Source organism: Chanodichthys erythropterus, chromosome 17 (assembly GCF_024489055.1).
Source record: "Chanodichthys erythropterus isolate Z2021 chromosome 17, ASM2448905v1, whole genome shotgun sequence".
NCBI classification, from domain to species: Eukaryota; Metazoa; Chordata; class Actinopteri; order Cypriniformes; family Xenocyprididae; genus Chanodichthys; species Chanodichthys erythropterus.
Window position 1 is genome coordinate 24,899,789 of NC_090237.1, and position 20,559 is coordinate 24,920,347.

The 20,559-nt window shown below is 40.7% G+C and overlaps 1 protein-coding gene across 1 annotated transcript in view; it reads right to left on the reverse strand.

Annotated features, from left to right (window-relative positions):
* Positions 1-17,045, reverse strand: part of nbeab (neurobeachin b) — a 377,709-nt gene extending 360,664 nt beyond the window's left edge. Inside the window, exon 1 of the mRNA XM_067364674.1 lies at positions 16,741-17,045. Within this exon, the coding sequence (XP_067220775.1) occupies positions 16,741-17,004 (264 nt within the window). The 5' untranslated portion in view covers positions 17,005-17,045. The remainder of the gene's footprint in view (positions 1-16,740) is intronic.
* Positions 17,046-20,559: the final 3,514 nt, after the last annotated feature.

Here is a 20,559-nt window from a genome sequence, read left to right on the forward strand (position 1 = left end):
GAAAAAGTTTTCTGTTTTTAGTACACCGTTGTCGTGTAAACGACCCTTAGTCAGTGTTGCTGTGTCGTGATACACATTTTTTGTGTGTTGTGTTTGTAAAATCAATCAGTGAATGGCTTACTTATCATCTCTGCATATTAAACATAAAAACATAAACATCAAAAAATTACACACTTCAGACATTTAATATCATCTAACATTATGCTAATGTAATTAACGACTAAAAACAAAAAATGAAATAATTAACTATGACATTAAGTTGAATATTGAAAAGCAAATAAACTTGCATTCATATGCTATTAGGCACAGTCAGATAAACAGCTCTTTAAATCTAATGAAAGCCTGGTGACTGTTTTGATGGAGGTTTTCATGCCTACCCCAGGTATTCAGTCTTTATCGGCAGCCAGGGGAGCTGCTAATCCATGCAAGCACACAGCGCAGTGGGGCGACAGAAACAAACCTAGAACCTCATTACCAGCGTTCTGGCATTAAGTATGTCTGACCTCTGAAAAATTAGCTGCTCTAGCCAATTCTACACAGCCTCCTTATGAATTCGAGTTTTAAAATCTATATTTCATCTGGGACAGCGAGGGGAGTTGGAGCAAATGCAGGTCAACACTTTAAGAATTTGGTGGCTCTCAGCACTGCGAGTAGCAATATCAAGGACCAACAAAACTTCATTTTAAATAGCAGAAGAGAGAACGATTTGTCCCAAATGAGGCCCAAACACCGTGTCTACACCAGACACGACCGTTGTCACGTCACATCGCGCCACATTGCATCAGCTAAAAGCTACACTGGACGCGACAAACCGAACATTGCAAAGTACTTGGACTACGTCAGAAATAGTGATATTGCACTTTTCAGTTGGTCCCTTCAGGCATATATCTCCGCCGCCTGCTCATAGAGACCAATTTATTATAAAGCATATTTGAGGAAAATTGGGTTGTTGTAGCTTGTTGTCTAGTCTTGAAGTAGCTGCATTTTTGTTTTAACAACGTTTAGCTCACGAGTTATTAATCCGGGAAGCTCGAATCTGTGAATATATTGCCAACTGAACTGCTTGACATAAGCACTGACTGCATTTCTTCATTTTTGAGTCCAACAAGTTCAAACTCTATGAGCCGCACTTTATTTGTGTGCATTATTAACGTATGTTACTAACTGAAACACTACTGTCAGCCAGCAGGACATTAAAGAGGAAGTGTTTGTCCGAGCTCACAGCAAGGGAACTATTATAACTTTGCGAGGGAACGCAAAACATCTTTGCGAGGGAACGCAAAAGATTTGAAAAAAAAAAAAATTCCTCCCATCCCTAATTTTTTTCCACCACCACGTAAAATTTCCTTCCTTCCCATTTTTTTTTTCTACCACCATGTCCCTTTAGGGGCTCCGTAGAATACATCTATGACAAAGGGTTCTAAAAATATGGCTTCTTATAAAAAAAGTGATCCTCTGGCTCAATTTACCCCAAGTTAGGGGTAAGTTGAGCCAAGTCAGTAGGTGGGTGAAAACTGATCATCTAATTGAATCTGAATCGAACCCATGTGAAATTTTAAAGGTAATTTACCTATTTTAAAAACTAATTTAATAAATTTCCTTTTACAAATATTCTTCGTAAAAATATTTTACAAATATTTCTTTTTTTAAAGCTTAATTAAACAACATAAAACCCACCAAATGAAGTTGAAATGTCAACATCTTTAATTGTTTGCATTTCTGAAACAATATGTTGAACACCAAAGTTCTAACCTTCCTATAAACAGACTAAACAGAGAGTTTGTAGTGTAAAATTAAATAAAAACTAAACAAGAATGAATAAATGTCACTGAAACTAATAAACATTTTAGTCAAAAGGTTATTTACATGGAAGTTTTTCTGCAATGTTGACCATGTTAGGCCATTGGAGACTACAGGTGGAAAGATATATATGATTAAACATCCTCTGGTTCATATCAGAGAAGAATTTGGTGTACTTGTAAAACTCTTCCTATCAAATAATGTTGGAAATAAAGATAAACTAAACCAGTTGTGTAATATTACATTGAAATTACACTAGTTTATACTTTAGATTTAACTTAAATTGAAGGTAAGTTAAAACACTGGCTCAATGTACCCCACAGCATTTGGCTCACTTTGCCCCATAGCTGCCATTTTAAGAAAAGCTAGCTAATTCAATTCAGCATAATATTTAGCTAAATGACTGGTTTTATACGTTGCTAAATCACCAATATGCATCACAAATAGTTTTAGACCTGGACAAATTTGCTTTGATGAAACTGTTCTGTTATGTTAACATTTTTAAAGTAAATGAATGACTTCCACTCCCATCTGCTTCTCCTTTTCACAGTCTGGCAGAAATGATGGGTGGTTCTAAAATATATGGTCACATGACAATAAAATGGTATGGTTGCTAAGATACAGGGGTTGGGTCAACCTACCCACTGGCTCATCTTACCCCACTCTCCCCTACCCATATTTTTGAAATGTATTAAGGTGTGTTCACATTTACTGTTGATTAGCAAATTTTCATGAGCAAAATCCATTCATTTCAATAGAAATCCACACAATCTGGAATTTATTGTTCAGAATCCTACTTCGATGGGATTTCACCTCTGTTTTTATACAATTAGAAAAAGCGTGGTCATATTTACCTGTAACGAAGGCGGGACTCAGGTAGGGATCCAAATGCAGCGTTTTATTAGAAGTGAGCGTGGTCGTACAGGCAGGGTCAAACAGGAACAAACAGGAGCAATAAGGAACAGGCAGAGTCGTAGTCAGGGTACAGGCAAGGATCGAGGCAGGCAGCAATGGGTCGTAAAACAGGAATCAAGCAAGATCAATCACAGATAGACAAACAGGATACAAGGAAACGCTCAGAAATGTAACACGAGTGAAAACAAGACTTCGCGATCAGGTGATGAGTGTGTGAGTCTTTTATGGTCCAGGTAATGCATGGCAGCTGGATGTGGTGATTAGTGTAGTGATTGGTGGAGTGAGTGCAGGTGATTGGCAGAGAGGATTATGGGGAATGTAGTCCAGGAAGTGACAGGAACTGACTGTGATTGTGACATAACGCCCCCCTCCCGGAAGGCGCGTCCTCGCGGCGTAAAAGGAACAGCTAGGGAGGGAGGGTGGGTGCATTGGAGACCTGCATGCAGACAGGAACGGGGTCCCCAATGCAGGTCCAGGAACTCGGGCAACCATGGCGAGTCCGGAGTGTCGGAAAGCCACGGCGGGTCAGGTGGCTCGGGCGGCCACGGTAGGTAAGGTGGCCTGGGTAGCCATGGCAGGTCAGGCGGCTTGGGTGACCACGGCAGGTCAGGCGGCTTGGGTGACCACGGCAGGTCAGGCGGCTTGGGTGACCACGGCAGGTCAGGCGGCTTGGGTGACCACGGCAGGTCAGGCGGCTTGGGTGACCACGGCAGGTCAGGCGGCTTGGGTGACCACGGCAGGTCAGGCGGCTTGGGTGACCACGGCAGGTCAGGCGGCTTGGGTGACCACGGCGGGTCAGGGTCCATGAATGGCCAGAATAGTTCAAAGGCCGATGACGGCAGTGGCCGAGCAGGGTCCCCTCCCACAAGCTCCCCACCCCTAGGTATACTGCCCCCCCCAAAAAAGTTCTTGGGGATTTCAGCGGGGTCCGTAGCGGGCTCGTGGGCAAGGAGTTTGGGTGGCGTCGGCAGCAGGGCAGACGTATCAGGGTGAGCGGCCAGCTCGGTGACGGCCTCCGTGGCCGTATCAAGGAGAGCAGACAGCTCCGAGACGGCAGCGGGCTCGGGCTGCTCCCGGGACGGCAGCGGGCTCGGGCTGCTCCCGGGACGGCAGCGGGCTCGGGCTGCTCCGGGACGGCAGCGGGCTCGGGCTGCTCCCGGGACGGCAGCGGGCTCGGGCTGCTCCGGGACGGCAGCGGGCTCGGGCTGCTCCGGGACGGCAGCGGGCTCGGGCTGCTCCGGGACGACGCGGGCTCGGGCTGCTCCGGGACGGCAGCGGGCTCGGGCTGCTCCGGGACGGCAGCGGGCTCGGGCTGCTCCGGGACGGCAGCGGGCTCGGGCTGCTCCGGGACGGCAATAGAGCTTGAGTTCCTCAAAGCACGTAGGACAGCCAAGACATAAAAGGTGAGAACAGCCCTCTGGGCCAAGACAGGACTGACCAGGAGAGCAGGCTGTGCTGGAGCGGACTCACTGGCTGGAGCGGACTCAATGGCTGAAACAACCCCTGCATCCTTGAGCACCGCAGGGGCGGCCATCTTGCCCGTGGGCACTGGCAAAGCAGCCATTTCGTCCATCGCGTCCAGGGTGCTTAAGTCCACTGCAATAGGCGAACGAGAGTCCATAGCAACCGGCGAGCTTGAGAGCGTTGAAACCGGCGAGCTTGAGAGCGTTGAAACCGGCGAGCTTGAGAGCGTTGAAACCGGCGAGCTTGAGAGCGTTGAAACCGGCGAGCTTGAGAGCGTTGAAACCGGCGAGCTTGAGAGCGCTGAAACCGGCGAGCTTGAGAGCGCTGAAACCGGCGAGCTTGAGAGCGCTGAAACCGGCGAGCTTGAGAGCGCTGAAACCGGCGAGCTTGAGAGCGCTGAAACCGGCGAGCTTGAGAGCGTTGAAACCGGCGAGCTTGAGAGCGCTGAAACCGGCGAGCTTGAGAGCGCTGAAACCGGCGAGCTTGAGAGCGCTGAAACCGGCGAGCTTGAGAGCGCTGAAACCGGCGAGCTTGAGAGCGCTGAAACCGGCGAGCTTGAGAGCGTTGCGGCCGGCGGGCTTGAGAGCGCTGAAACCGGCGAGCTTGAGAGCGCTGAAACCGGCGGGCTTGAGAGCGCTGACGCCGGCGAGCTTGAGAGCGCTGAAACCGGCGAGCTTGAGAGCGTTGCGGCCGGCGGGCTTGAGTGCGAAGCGGCCGGCGGGCTTGAGTGCGAAGCGGCCGGCGGGCTTGAGTGCGAAGCGGCCGGCGGGCTTGAGTGCGAAGCGGCCGGCGGGCTTGAGTGCGAAGCGGCCGGCGGGCTTGAGTGCGAAGCGGCCACCGGGTTTGAGAGCGAAGCGGCCACCGGGCTTGAGAGCGAAGCGGCCGACGGAGACTTGGGAATGCCAGCTGCTCGGACTGAAATCAACGGTGGATCGGTCACACTGGAACGCAACACTCTCCGCTCCCGGACTGATCTAGAGACCTGACGTGACTCTGGGTGATCAGCGGCGACGTGACTTTGCTCTGGGCGATCAGCGAAGGCGTGACGTTGCTCTGGGCGATCAGCGAAGGCGTGACGTTGCTCTGGGCGATCAGTGCTGACTTGACTTGGTGTTGTTATTGTGGTGACCGCCATTTTGTGAGTGTCATCTGGCGAGGCGGCCATTACATGATCTACCATGGTGTCGCATTCCTCCGCGACCCCCACAGTAAACAGAGAACCAACAGTCAATAATGCATAATCCAGAAAGCAAGTAAGTGATGAACGCGGTCCCTCTTGTCTAAGTTTATCCTGGAGGGGTTGATTAATGCCATCGCAGAAAAAGTCTATAAGTGCACAGTCAGGCCAGTCTGCATAATAGGCAATATCCAGAAACTTCTGAATGTGGTCCTCCAGGGTACTATTACCTTGACGAAGGCGGATGAGACGTATAGCTGGGTCCATGTTGAGGCTGGAAACGCTTGTGGAAGCTGCTGGATCGTAGAGGGCGAAGTCTTCTGTAACGAAGGCGGGACTCAGGTAGGGATCCAAATGCAGCGTTTTATTAGAAGTGAGCGTGGTCGTACAGGCAGGGTCAAACAGGAACAAACAGGAGCAATAAGGAACAGGCAGAGTCGTAGTCAGGGTACAGGCAAGGATCGAGGCAGGCAGCAATGGGTCGTAAAACAGGAATCAAGCAAGATCAATCACAGATAGACAAACAGGATACAAGGAAACGCTCAGAAATGTAACACGAGTGAAAACAAGACTTCGCGATCAGGTGATGAGTGTGTGAGTCTTTTATGGTCCAGGTAATGCATGGCAGCTGGATGTGGTGATTAGTGTAGTGATTGGTGGAGTGAGTGCAGGTGATTGGCAGAGAGGATTATGGGGAATGTAGTCCAGGAAGTGACAGGAACTGACTGTGATTGTGACATTTACCACTATTCTATACATTTTTGGTAGCAAAATCGAATTTTGCTACCAAAATACAGCACAGAATTTGCTGCATTCAACATCAGAGGAACAACTTCTGACTGATATTTCGCCCTAGATTTCACAAATGTGACAGCGATACATCCAAAATTTAAGATATTATTCATGTGCATAGTACAAATGGCGTGAGATAGACATTGGAGTTTAACACCTGGTTAGTGGTTTAAGCAATAGCAATGAGAAAAACCACAACAGGTTTTGCAAACTTTAACCCAGTGCGGAGAGTAAGTGCTCATATAATGACAGATTTCTTTTAAAATGACAAATGAAAAATTGTCTCGACTCCACAATGGTAAGGTCAAGGTGGATGTCATCCCTTTAAGCCCTTTGATTAATATTGCAGACGTGGAGCAAACAACCAGAACAGTAGATCCGATCGGCATTTATCAACGTACATTCCAAGATTGGAAACATCCTAAATGCTTTGTATTCCAGTAACATACGACTCTAAAGTAAACCCACATGGATATAAAGCAGCAGTGATTGTTAAAGACAGCACGATTACACCACAAATAGCTTTCTGTTCACATTAACCTAATTTAACAATTTTCAAGCAATAAAAGCTACCTACAGGGTAAAACATTTCCACTTTATCAGTATAACAGCTTTCATTTCAGACTTCGTGGCAGAGGGAGATTAACGACAGCGTCGTTCTTAATTAGCCCAGATAAGGCACATTGTCAAGACTCGGTCTTGTAGCACATGGCTGGGAACACGAGAGATCTCTCCTCACCGCTAAAGGTTCCTGTGTTCGCTTCTGTGGAAATGACGGATATTTGTTGTCGATTAGGCCTCTGAAAAGCTTTGTATGAATCAAACTGTTGAAGGAAATTAGAGTCAGCAACATTAACCTTCATGCTCTTTACTACTCATTATCATGAAAAAAGTTGGCTTATCGCTGAGGTTATGCAATAGAGAACTCATTATAGTTCACCCTAAAAAGTCATTATTTACTCACCCTTGTTTCAAATCTGTATGCTGCTATAAAATTAGAATTTTGAAAAATCTACACACTATGTTTTCCATACATTGACAGATTATAGTGACCATGGGCTGTCAAACTCCACAAAGGACAAAAAGGTGCCATAAAAGTAGTATTTCAAATCTTTTTTTCACACTTCAGGTGTGGAAAAGACATGGGTTCTTGTGGTCACCACCACGTCAAACCAAGCCATAGGAGCCATTTTTATTTGAGAGCTGCATACTGAGTTGAATGATTCATTTGAAAGTGAAAAATTACTTCAATTTCAGCTTGTGGTTGCTGTTGAATGGAAGAAAGCTGTGTGAAGACTACTTTTCTGTTCACAGATAAAAATAACAGCAAGTGGGTTTGGAATGACATGAGACATTTAATTGGCCTGTTTACAGCTGGTCACTTCATGTGTTTTTACTGCTCTGATTTGTTAATACGGTCCCATTTACACTTGGCCACATATATGCGTCTCTGAAAAATGAACATAAATCTGATCTTTAATTCCCACGTTATAAGCAAATTTAAAGGTGCCCTTGATTCAAAAATTGAATTTACCTTGGCATAGTTAAATAACATGGAAAAGACATACAGTGAGTCTCAAACTCCATTGTTTACTCCTTCTTATATAAATCTCATTTGTTTAAAAGACCTCCGAAGAACAGGCAAATCTCAACTTATGCTGCGTTCACGTCACCTCGTATTTACCGGATTCTTGAAATGACAACACGTGACGTTATATTCGGAGCTGTTCATGTCCTCGGACTGGTAATTATGCGTTTCCATGGCACCACTATCAACGCCTAAATTAATCTACAGCGGTCAGGTGGTACAGCGGCCACATGGTAGAAGCTGTAATTACGAGCTCTACGAGGACGTGAACACTTTTTTACAAGCTAGAATCTCATAACTACAGGAATTTCGAGGCCACGTGAACGCACCTATAACACAGACTGTTACGTAACAGTCGGGGTGTACGCCCCCAATATTTGCATATGCCAGCTCATGTTCCCAACATTATGAAAGGGATTACATGTCTGGATGTGCACAGGTGAATCATCAGACTAGGTAAGCAAGCAAGGACAATAGTGAAAAATGGCAGATGGAGCAATAATAACTGACATGATTCATGATATCATGATATTTTTAGTGATATTTGTAAATTGTCTTTCTAAATGTTTCATTAGCATGTTGCTAATGTACTGTTAAATGTGGTTAAAGTTACCATCGTTTCTTACTGTATTCACGGAGACAAGAGCAGTCGCTATTTTCATTTTTAAACACTTGCAGTCTGTATAATTCATAAACACAACTTCATTCTTTATAAATCTCTCCAACTGTGTAGCATTAGCCGTTAGCCACGGAGCACAGACTCAAACTCATTCATAATCAAATGTAAACATCCAAATAAACGCTGTACTTAAGCGATTAGACATGCTGCATGACGAACACTTTGTAAAGATCCATTTTGAGGGTTATATTAGCTGTTTGAACTTTTTTTATGTTGTTTATGGCAAGCGCGAGCTCTTGGGGTGTGGAGCACCAGATTTAAAGGGGCCGCGTACCCTGAATCGGCTCATTTATAATGATGCCCCAAAATAGGCAGTTAAAAAAATGAATTAAAAAAAATCTATGGGGTATTTTGAGCTGAAACTTCACAGACACATTCAGGGGACACCTTAGACTTATATTACATCTTTTAAAAAAAAGTTCTAGCGCACCTTTAACAGAGTTCGTGTCAACAAAAGCAACAAATATGAGCTGCATTTTATTTATCATCAGCTATTTTCAAGATCAAAGACCACAATAGGAGCGAGAGCAGCATCAATTTAAAGGTGCAATATGTAATATTTTCTGTCTGCTAGAGGTCGCTAGAGCCCTATTCAAAACAAAGGCATAGCTTGATGATGCCAAGTTTGAGCACGGAATCTCGGGACATGTGGTCTTCACATCACAGCCGGTGGAAATAATCGGGATATGACTCGGGAAGAAATCATGTTCATGGATGCGATTATTAGCATTACTGTAGTATGAAGCAGAGCAGGACGGTGAATTTTAAAACGTATTATATGAAGGAGAAAATTCTGTATCACTGTTACTAAAAATAAAGAAACCGGAAACTGTGGGTAACGCGGGTATGACGCAATTGACAGGCGACTCCTCACACGTCCCGGAGCCTTGGTTAAAATAGCAATTTTCTCACAATTTACAAATAGTTGGAAACATTTGGGATATTATAAGTACTTAACTGAACAAATATAACACTGGCCTAGTGGTTTTTGGATATTTTACTGCAAAATTCTTACATATTGCACCTTTACGCTCACTACTTTTAATGAAGATGATTATGTTTTGAGTGTCTGCAACATTGCAACAGTTTGCACATTGGCTGGCTGAAGAAATACTCAGTTTGTCTGGCTATCACCAGACAAAGCTCAATTTAAAATTGAACATTGGTCTGGGGAGTTTGCTATGTATTTCCTACTGCACAGGAGGCGTGATCAACGAGCATTATTCATGTAATTGGATAGTCCTTCAACCAATCAGATCAACGATCCGGGTGACGTACTTTGCAGAGCGACGAGAAAACTCCAGACAGGTTTAGTTTGTATTGGTTTGTAGCATTGATCAGCGGTTTGCAGAAGCAGCAATGGCATCGAGCGATTTTTGCAGGTTGTGCAAAAAAACATGAAAGTGATCAGTATTTACACCCACTCGAGCAATTTGTTTGCTAAACTAAAGAAGTCATTCAGCATCGTCGAGAGGTTAAAAGGAATTGGATTGACGGTCGTGCTTCTCTATCGTCATCGTGTTATATCCCACCAATAGCGAGCAAGGTGGATAAGCCAGTCTGTGATTGGTTCCCGCAAAAGTGTAACAGAAGCAGTACAAATGAATGTAATGGTTTCCAGACTGAGTTGCCGGGTGAAATTAAATCGCCAACAGATCAGGCTGGGTTTACCCAGTGTAATACTCATCTACTGTGGCGATACGTGTTGCAGTACCGTCATCATATCTGGCTATAACATTTCAAATAGCCCATAACACGCTCTCACATGTTTATTTTTTAACATTTTGGGAGGAGTAAAATTTACATATGTGGTTTCAACAACCAGAAGCATATACACTTATCCAGTTTCATCTGGAATGTGTCTGAGACAACGTCCTGAAGTGATTTGATTGATCTGAATTGATCAAATCCTTCTCAAAAGCATTACGAAGGGCATTTACACCTGGTCTTTTTATGATCGGATAGCTATCCAATCAGAGAAAAGTAACAAGGCGTACACAGACCCTATATTTTTGGATGCAATTTCTCCAACTCTAACAGACGCAATCCTGTTCACTTTCAAACTTTCTCCAAATAACCTTTTGAGGCAAGACCATGTCCATATGGAACCACAAAGTATTAACAGGAATGAGCGGCCGTTGACTATATTTTAATTGTCGAGCAACTATCACATATGCCCATAAAAACTTCAACCTAGAGTGGGTAGAAAGAGCAGAATAATGTAATCTAGATGCTTCACTTTGTGCAAAGAAACAAAAACCATTTCTGTCTCCATCCCTGAGCCGTCGCTGATAAAATGTTGTAGTTAAATTAGCAATGCAAAAAATTCAGAGGTAGCATATTCTAAGACAGGTTTGTGTGCTGTAGCTGAATACACAGAAAGCACAGGTTCAAAATACAGCACAAATATAATCTACACTTCAAAGAAATTGAATACAGCCTCCATCTCTAAGAGCAAAACAAGACCTTCTGGAAATAGACAATGCTCTGTACACATTTTTCTTTCTGCTCCATTTATTGTACGACTCTTTCCCAAGGGATATTTTCTTGACAAAAAACAAAGGTTACACTGGACACAATGCATTTACGAACCCAATGTTCCTATTTTTCATTGTCCACTGGAGAGTTAGTACAGAACCATCTATGCATAAGCAGACGCAATTATCAATGTAAACTTGGAACAGAATAGAGAATGTGTTTGTGTTTTGTCCATACAATGAAAGTCAATGGGGTCCACTGTTGTTTGACTTTCATTGTATATTAACAGCTTTTGGAACGACATGAGGGCGACTAAATGATGACAGAATTTTCATATTTGTGATAAACAAGCGCTCAGAACACCATAGCAACAACATAGCAACAGTGTTGCTATTCCTAATTAAAAAGCTATATCTATTAAAAATCATTTGCATTCATTAAAATAAAGTTGAAATAAAATCAAATGTAAATATTAGATTGAATATTAGTTCAGAATTAAAATTTCCTGATAATTTACTCACCCCCAGTCAAACTTCAGTCAAAAAGAAATTAAGGTTTTTGAGGAAAACATTCCAGGATTCTTTTCCAAATAGTTACCTTCACCAGGGTACAATGGGTTGAATGTCCAAACTGCAGTTTCAGCAGCCTCAAAGAGCTCTACACGATCCCAGATTAGGAATATGGGTCTTATCTAGTGAAATGATTGGTCATTTTCTAAAAAAAAATTAACCACAAATGCTCATCTTGCACTGCTCCGCGACCCACCACGCATTACGTAATCATGTTGGAAAGGTCACGCGTGACGTAGGTACCGATCCAGTGTCTACAAAGTCAAACGCCCATTACAAAAAAAAGGTGAAACAATGATGTCGGATCATTTTTAAATTAGAGGAGAAAATGAGATGGAATTTTTCGCCTTATCGTGGTACTTCCGCCTACGTCACACGTGACCTTTCCAATGTGATCATGTAATGCGTGGCACATCTCAGAACAGTGCAAGACAAGCATTTGTGGTTAAAAAGTATAGAATTTATTATTTTTTTTTTTTAGAAAATAACCGATCGTTTCGCTAGACAAAACCGAAGCTGCGCTGAAACTGCAATTTGGACCTTCAACCCGGTGAACCCCACTAAGTCCATTATATGGAGAAAAATCCTGGAACATTTCCCTCAAAAACTTTAATTTCTTTCATTTCTTCTTTACTGAAGAAAGAAAGACATGAACATCTTGGATGACATGGACATAGACATTTTTTAAAAAGCAAAAAAAATATAAAAATTACAAAAGCACATAACAAAATTGCTAAAAAAAAAATGCAACTCAAATTTAAAATGAAAACTAAAAATATATAAATTACGCATGTATTGCATTGTGCATAAACTTAAAATCATGATCTGTTTCTGTTTCCTTTGTCTAAATAAGATTTGTACATTTATTTTAATTTGTAATTTAGTGCTCAACCATACTTTGAAAACTACACTCAAAAGAGAAGATCAGAAGAAACATTTTCTAGATATTCTAGACATATTTTTTATTTCATTAAAAGACCTTCATAAAATATGAAGTCCTTCTGACTTGGTTCACAGAATTATACAAAATGCATTTTTAGATCCAGCTTTGAAAATATTCTCTTTTGCAGTTACTTCAAATTCTTGAAAGAGCTTCTTAATTGTTAATGTTCTCCATTTCATACTAGTCACTGTTTCACCACCCACAGGTCTGAGTTTTAACTCAAACAGCCCAAGTGTAACAAACAGCAGCATCCTTGAAAAGAGGGGAAAAAAAATAGGGTTGGAATTTATATTGGGTTTGAATTTTACACAGGGTGACTAGTTTCCTACTGTTAGATTGAGTCTGGATTACCTGGCTGACTGATAGCCCTATTTCCTGTTCCTGCTCGAACACATCATCCTGTCCAACACATCACACTTCCGGAATGACAGAGTTGCTTTGTTAAAGTCTCTCAGAGAATCAGATACACAAGATTTAAAGTGCACTGAAAGTACAATGTAACAAACAAGGAGTAACTTCCCACTGTTTCATTCCTCTGGATCAGATTTAACGATACGATAAAGTCGAGTGAGTGTGCTGCCTCGGTCAAAAAGGAGAAAGTAAATCTAGCGGGATCAATTCCATTACACATCTCAGAGTCATTGCACACTAGAGACTCCAGCGATCAATTCTTAATCGAGACATCAAAGCAACCACACTACTGTTCTTCTCATATACTGCGTTTCTGAGAAGAAGAAAAGCAGTGTTAACACAATGGCGGTGATTTTAACTAATCATGCTACAAAATTTGACAGTGCACTTCTCAAAAATGTCTCTGGAAAGACTCACTTTGACAGTCACATCGTGACTTGTGAATTCGCCTCTCTCAGATCAAGAAAGGTGAGATTTGTCTCAACATGCTGTTCTTCTCACTTCGGTTACCCAAGAGACGTCCACGTTGCATTGAGAGTATTGAAAGTCAATTAGAGTCACGGGACAATGTCTTTGCCCTGGCATGCCAAGTGCGGCAACATATCTGCCTGGTATGATCTCTTCACTCCCTGCTGTGACAGAATGACCGGTAATTAATCTCTGAAGTGGGAATAATGAGATTGCAAATATCACGGTTCAAATATATAGAGCGGTTAAAGCAGTGTAGCACACCTGGATCTGGGCCTGGATCGCTCGGGTGACATTTCTAACACGATAAACTAATAAAAAAGAAAAAACTGAGGGCTTGGATAAAACAGAGAACCAAACATGTATTGAGCTATTCATTATGCTGATCTAACATTGAAAAGTACTTGCGTGTCAAATTGACAGTGCAATAAAAAAGACTTAATACAATAGTTAAATGCCCAACCCACTCACATGAGATGCAGACAACAACAATCAATTCCCAATGGACAAAATCAAGTTCTACCCAACATTATTTTTCTTGTTTGAGAAGAAGTTTCACTCAGATATATGTCACAATAGGGGCTTTCGCACCGAATAGCTATAGGAACTTATAGGAACTAGCCACTAGGATAATTCCCAGACAACTAATTTCTCGCCCTGGTCATGTTCCTGGTTGCATTCGCATCGGGAATAGGAACTCTGAACAGGCCGACAGCGGCGTCTTTAAGTGCGGCATTTACAAACGCTAAAAAACGGTGAGTGGAGGATGATGTGATCAGAACTGTGATTGTCAGCAGTTGTGTGTCAGGGGTTTTGTGATAACGGAGATGGAATGTAAACGCATAATTTACGTGACTGAAAGAGCAAAAAGTGGGGCTAAGAGATGACAACTTTCAGTATTACAAATCATCAATGGCGGAGAAAAGAACACAACCCTACAGACAACAGGTCAATGCTGTTATCACTGTTGTCCAAGTTTGTGAAGTAAATATGTTTACACAGCTTTTTAAAAATGCCAGGTGCTGGTGTTTGACCAATCAACATACACTCACGTCATTGATAGTTCCTATAGTGCTGGTTTAGACCTTACTCTGAAGTAGGAGCTAATTTCACATACGCCGTTTCGAGTCAATTTTGTCAAAAAAAATGTCAATTTTGATTTCATGGTGACTTTAAAGCAGAAATAAGTAACTTTTTTACGTTCATAAATAGTTTTCTTACGATGGTTAATTGACTTGTAGTGGTGTATTTCAGGCGAGCACTAACCCCCTCTGGCACGTCTACGCCAGACAGAAAACAGCACTTGCAAGTTGAGCTGCATCGACCCGACACAATCTCGCCTCATGTTCACGTTCACGCGAGAGTGACAAAATGCTTTACAGTAATTCAAAATCAATGTATATAAGACAATTTCGAAAATTACCCACCTCCATCGAGATTTCCTGTACTGTATTTACAAAACTACTGCGCTGGTGAGCGTTGTAGTCGAGCTGCGCTTGGAGTATTTACGACGGTGTGATTCACTGAAGGAAACTATAGGGGGAGCTTCACAAATCTTACTGAGTTCCGCTTTAACATCTTGCAATTTTTCTACTTTTTTCCAGAATTCTTAGATTGTATCTCTTTCCATGGTAATGAAATCTCTTTTGTGAATGAAAGGACCTGTCTGTATCACCAAATTCATATCTTGTATAATAAATATTTTCCATTTCATGTTAATATTAATCACATATTAATATATGAAATATATGAAATCGCTGTGTTCATATTAGTTTTTGCATTGGTTTTAAAATTTATATCAAGAATAATGAAGCAGTCACTGATCTCTGATATTTTGGTCTTGTGACACACCTAGGTGTGAGTACTTGTTAAAACACCAAAAAGGTACACAAAACTCTCGCTCTCTCTCTAAAACAACTGACTGACTGATAAACACTGTTTATTATGGAAATACTTTTGTGCATGGTGGCTGAAGAACCCTTGGCAAATGGTGTCTAAGGGAGGGGCAGTAATTATTCCCTCCACTGTCAAATCAGAAATGCACCCTGCCGTGCGGTAAACAGCAGCACCTGTGAGCTCAGGAATAGACCTGTTGTCTAAACGCTGTCAGCATCGCCTCCTTGACTCACCATGAGCTGCTATTGTGTGAGACAGACAGCAGTCACAAAAGAAACACCTGATCCTGAGTTTTTCTATGCTGGATGAGCCTCTGGTTCTTAATCTATATTCCTTAGTTCAATGCATCAAACTGTGTGAATCTCTGTGATTGTCAAATCGATCACGTTTACTGAAAAACACACCCAGGCGGATAAATGTCTTAATATGGTTAGTGTATTCCAGCAGGTAAGTGACAGCTCATTACTCAGGCTATTAACTAAGAATCACAACAAGTACAAAAAGTTTGTACCACAGTTAAAAGAATAAGTAATGTTTGACCAAACACCCTGGCCCAGGTCTTGTGTGTTCCACGAAAACCTATTTTAACAAATACTCAGCAAATAGACTATTAACTTAAGACTAAAGTGCATTATAGCTAAACAAACATGCAATGAGTCTGCCTGTTTTTACACGTATAGGGCATTTACTATATTATATTTATTATGATAAAGATATATGAGTGGGAAAAAAAAAAAAAAAAAGAAGTAAACTTCAAAGAAAAGGGACATTTTACAGAAATTACATTCTCAGGTCTGGATGCTCCTCTAAAAAATTGGCATTTTAAATAAAGAGACACTTTTTTTTTTTTTTTTGTATAAGTTGAAGGATGATGGAAAAGAATTGTGCAATCTTTCCAGAATTTAACATCTTTTGTTGTTGTTGTTGTTGTTGCAGAACATATAAAACTTAAAAATGAGTCAATATAAGATATTAAAACACTGCCAGAAATTAATTAAATAAATAAAAGAAAATAATCTTCTTTGGCTAGATGTCCAGTATTAATATCTGAACATCACAGCAACATGAAAAATGTAGCATACTTGAGAAGTGAACTTGTTTAAGACAAGATTTGTTTTCAGAAAATGCATTTTAAATCAAGTTTATTTTTCTTCCCCAATTGCCAAATAGTTTTTAACAAAAAGTCTAACAAAAGAGAGATTATACCTTGCTTTAAGGATGTTTTTAATAAAGAACAAGAGTAACAAGATAGTACCACAGATTGCATGTATGACACCTGTTTGGTTACTGTTGATAAGTGTGACAGACACTTTGCCATATGTCAGTGACTGTAATGAGAACATAAGGGCACAACATAAATGCTGTATCCGAACACACACAATCTGTGATATAATGTCACAACATCATTCATTCAAGGGGTTTATGACTCCCAAAGTCAGTCTCAAAACCTTAAAAGCTGACTATCTAGAGTCCATTGGATCGCTCAAAGAGCCACAAAAATGCTGTCTAGCCTACGTAGTGAGTAGGTTTTGAAACACAGCCACAAGAAGTCACACTTACCAGATTCAACACTGTTTCCACTATGTCTCTATTGCTGACCTCACCGACTTGAATGAGACCGGTGAGCACTGCGAATTTCGTCTTGATATTCCGGATGGGAACCGATGGGTTTATCACCCCGGCCGGTAGCACCACCGAGCCGGAGCAAGACATCATCATCATCATGTCACCGGTACCAGAGCCCGCGGCGGCGGCTCCGTGATGCCTGTGGCAGGGATGAGGTGTTCTATCGCCCGGCGTGGCCACCGGCTGAACACTCGCCATATCCTGTCAGCCGCGGTGTTTAAAAACAGCGCTGTATCATCAAGAACAGGAGGTATTTTAGTCTAATCAAGTTCGCTGATATATTTACAGCCACTTTGAAAGGAGAAAAAATCTCCGATAGTGATTAAATATCCACCGGCTGTGCAGTAAGAGTCCAAACGCATGTGACAGGTTCACAGTAGGCTATACACTCTGCTCTAGATGCTCCGCACTCTACTTGAGCTTGCTTCCCTCTCTGATTTGTGTTCAGTGATGTAGTATGTGGGTTTGCATTACCCAGCTGGGTGTACCGATGAAATGTTTCTCATGCTGGGAAAACGCCCTCTATGTGCAGTAGACTACCGTATAGGCTGCAGTGTGCGTCGAAGGGAAGATTATAGACGGATCCCTGCCGATCAAATAGGTAAACATGGGGTGCAGACAACCTATGCACTCTTTTTTTTCTTAGATAGATAGATAGATAGATAGATAGATAGATAGATAGATAGATAGATAGATAGATAGATAGATAGATAGATAGATAGATAGTGAGCAATATCATTCATGACTCATGACATGAGGTAAGGTTTCAATATTTTTTTTAGAATATAGGCTAGTAACTAAATGATCAGGAGGGTCAAAAAGTCTGACTGCATTACTGTGACATTAATGATGTTATTAAGCTTTTAGAATGAATATGACAGATGTTCGACCAGGCTTGATAATGTCTGATCTAATGCCTGCTGAATGAACAGACACAGTACTGCATAAACATGGGGTGATGCTGTGTTTCAATAAACTGATGTATCTTGTGATTAAAAACACATACATTTGTTTGTTTGTTTAAAGGTGCCGTAGAACGTCTTTTTAAAAGATGTAATATAAGTCTGTGGAGTTTCAGCTCAAAATACCCCATAGATTTTTTATTTTATTTTTATTTATTTTTTTTACTGCCTGTTTTGGGGCATCATTAAATATGAGCCGATTTAGGCTGCGGCCCCTTTAAATGCTCACACTCCCCGCCCACGGAGCTCGCGCTTGCCTTAAACAGCATAAACAAAGTTCAAACAGCTAATATAACCCTCAAAATGGATCTTTACAAAGTGTTCGTCATGCAACATGTCTAATCGCGTAAGTATGGTATTTATTTGGATGTTTACATTTGATTCTGAATGAGTTTGATGGTGCTCCGTGGCTAAAGCTAACATGACACACAGTTGGAGAGATTTATAAAGAATGAAGTTGTGTTTATGAATTATACAGACTGCAAGTGTTTAAAAATGAAAATAGCGACAGCTCTCTTGCCTCCGTGAATACAGTTAGAAACGATGGTAACTTTAACCACATTTAACAGTACATTAGCAACATGCTAACGAAACATTTAGAAAGACAGTTTACAAATATCGCTAAAAATATCATGATATCATGGATCATGTCAGTTATTATTGCTCCATCTGCCATTTTTCGCTGTTGTTCTTGCTTGATTACCTAGTCTGATGATTCAGCTGTGCTGCTCCATACGTTAATACTGGCTTGTCTAATGCCTTGAACATGAGCTGGCATATGCAAATATTGGGGGCGTACATATTTATGATCTCAACTGTTACGTAACAGTTGGTGTTATGTTGAGATTCGCCTGTTCTTCAGAGGTCTTTTAAACAAATGAGATTTATATAAGAAGGAGGAAACAATAGAGTTTGAGACTCACTGTATGTCATTTCCATGTACTGAACTCTTGTTATTCAACTATGCCAAGATAAATTCAATTTTTAATTCTAGGGCACCTTTAATGGGATTGGTGTGGATCTCTTTGTGTATCTGCATCATTTCAAAAAAAAATTTGGCTCACTGTGTTGAGAAGGCATTATTCTGTCAGTCTGATGCTATATAAACCACACAGTTCACTAGATGACAGAGGCCATCTGATGGATTGATTCTTTGGCTGTCTGCTGGAAACCACACCATGAGGTTTGATGTCTGGATTGGGTAAATGTGTGTGAGATAGTGTGTCTGCGTCCATCTGTAATGCTCTCAGATGTTGTTTAAAAAAACAAAACAAAAAAAAAAAAACATGTATAAACATGTATTTAAAATGAATTATTTTTTGTTTGTATCATTGTTGTCTCACATTTTGACATCCAAACAAATGCTGTTAGAGAATTTTGATATCAAAACACTGTAAACAAGCTACTCTGCAGCTTTCCAAGCTTTTATTTAATATTTACCAATAGAATTTGGCAGTCATTGAAAAGAAGGAAAGGTTTGTCTTGTCGTAGATAAACACTGACATCTAGCGGATAAGAGAAATACTTCACCTTTAAGCAATACAGTTTTGGTTTGTTTACCCAAAAATGAAAATAATGTCATTTATTACTCACCCTCATGTCGTTCCACACCCATAAGACCTTTGTTCATCTTCAGAACACAGATTAAAAACATAGTTCATGTGAGTTCAGTGGTTCAATATTATAAATTGACAAGAATACTTTTTGTGCGCCCCCCCCCCCAAAAAAAAAAAATTGTTTAAAAAATAACGACTTTTCAACATCTAGTGATGGGCCGATTTCAAAACACTGCTTCAGAGCTTTACCAATCAAATCAGTGAATCGTCACGTGATTTGAAGCTCCGAAGCCTCAAGAAGCAGTGTTTTGAAATCGGCCCATCACTAGATATTGTTGACAAGTCAATATTTTATTTATTTATTTATTTTTTTTTTTTTTTGGCACACAAAAAGTTTTCTTGTCATTTTATAATATTAAGATTACCACTGAACTCACATGAAGCGTTTTAAGTACCGTTAAGGACCTCGAGACAGTTTCAGTGGCTTCTCTCAGGCCTCACTGAGCCATCGGATTTTATCAACAATTTCTTAATTTGCGTTCCGAAGATGATCAAAGGTCTTAAAGGTGTAGAACGACATGAAGGTAAGTAATAAATGAAATTATTTTCAGTTTTGGGTGAACTAACCCTTTAAAATGATTGTGAAGACATTTTTAATTCATTCATCACTCTTAATTCATTGTCATTGAGGAGCAATTCAAACGTTCAGAACTTTGTATCGGTAAGATTTTTTAAAAATGTTTTTGAAAGAAGTGTCTTATGCTCACCAAAGCTGTATTTATTTGATCAAAAATAAAAACAGTAACACTATGAAACATAATAGTTACTTACATAATAATTACTTTAAAATAATGTAAAATAAATTACATTAATTAATTTAAAATAACCGTTTTCTATTTTAAGAATTATATTTTAAATGTCACTTGATCCTTCGGAAATCATTCTAATATGCTAATGTTGTGCTCAAGAAACATTATTATTAATGTTTCTAATTTTGTAGAAACCGTCAGATATTGTTTTCATAAAACTGATAGAAGAGTAGAAGGTTCAATATAACAATTTTTTTTAAACAGATACATCTTTGCTGAATAAAAATATCAATTTATTTAAAAAAAAAACAAAAAAAAAAAAAAACTCATAATGGCCCTAATGGTTTATGGTGTTATTGTTATGAAAAATCGTAATTGATATTATATCAATGATCATGTAGATGATAGGACAAATAAAATTAGCAT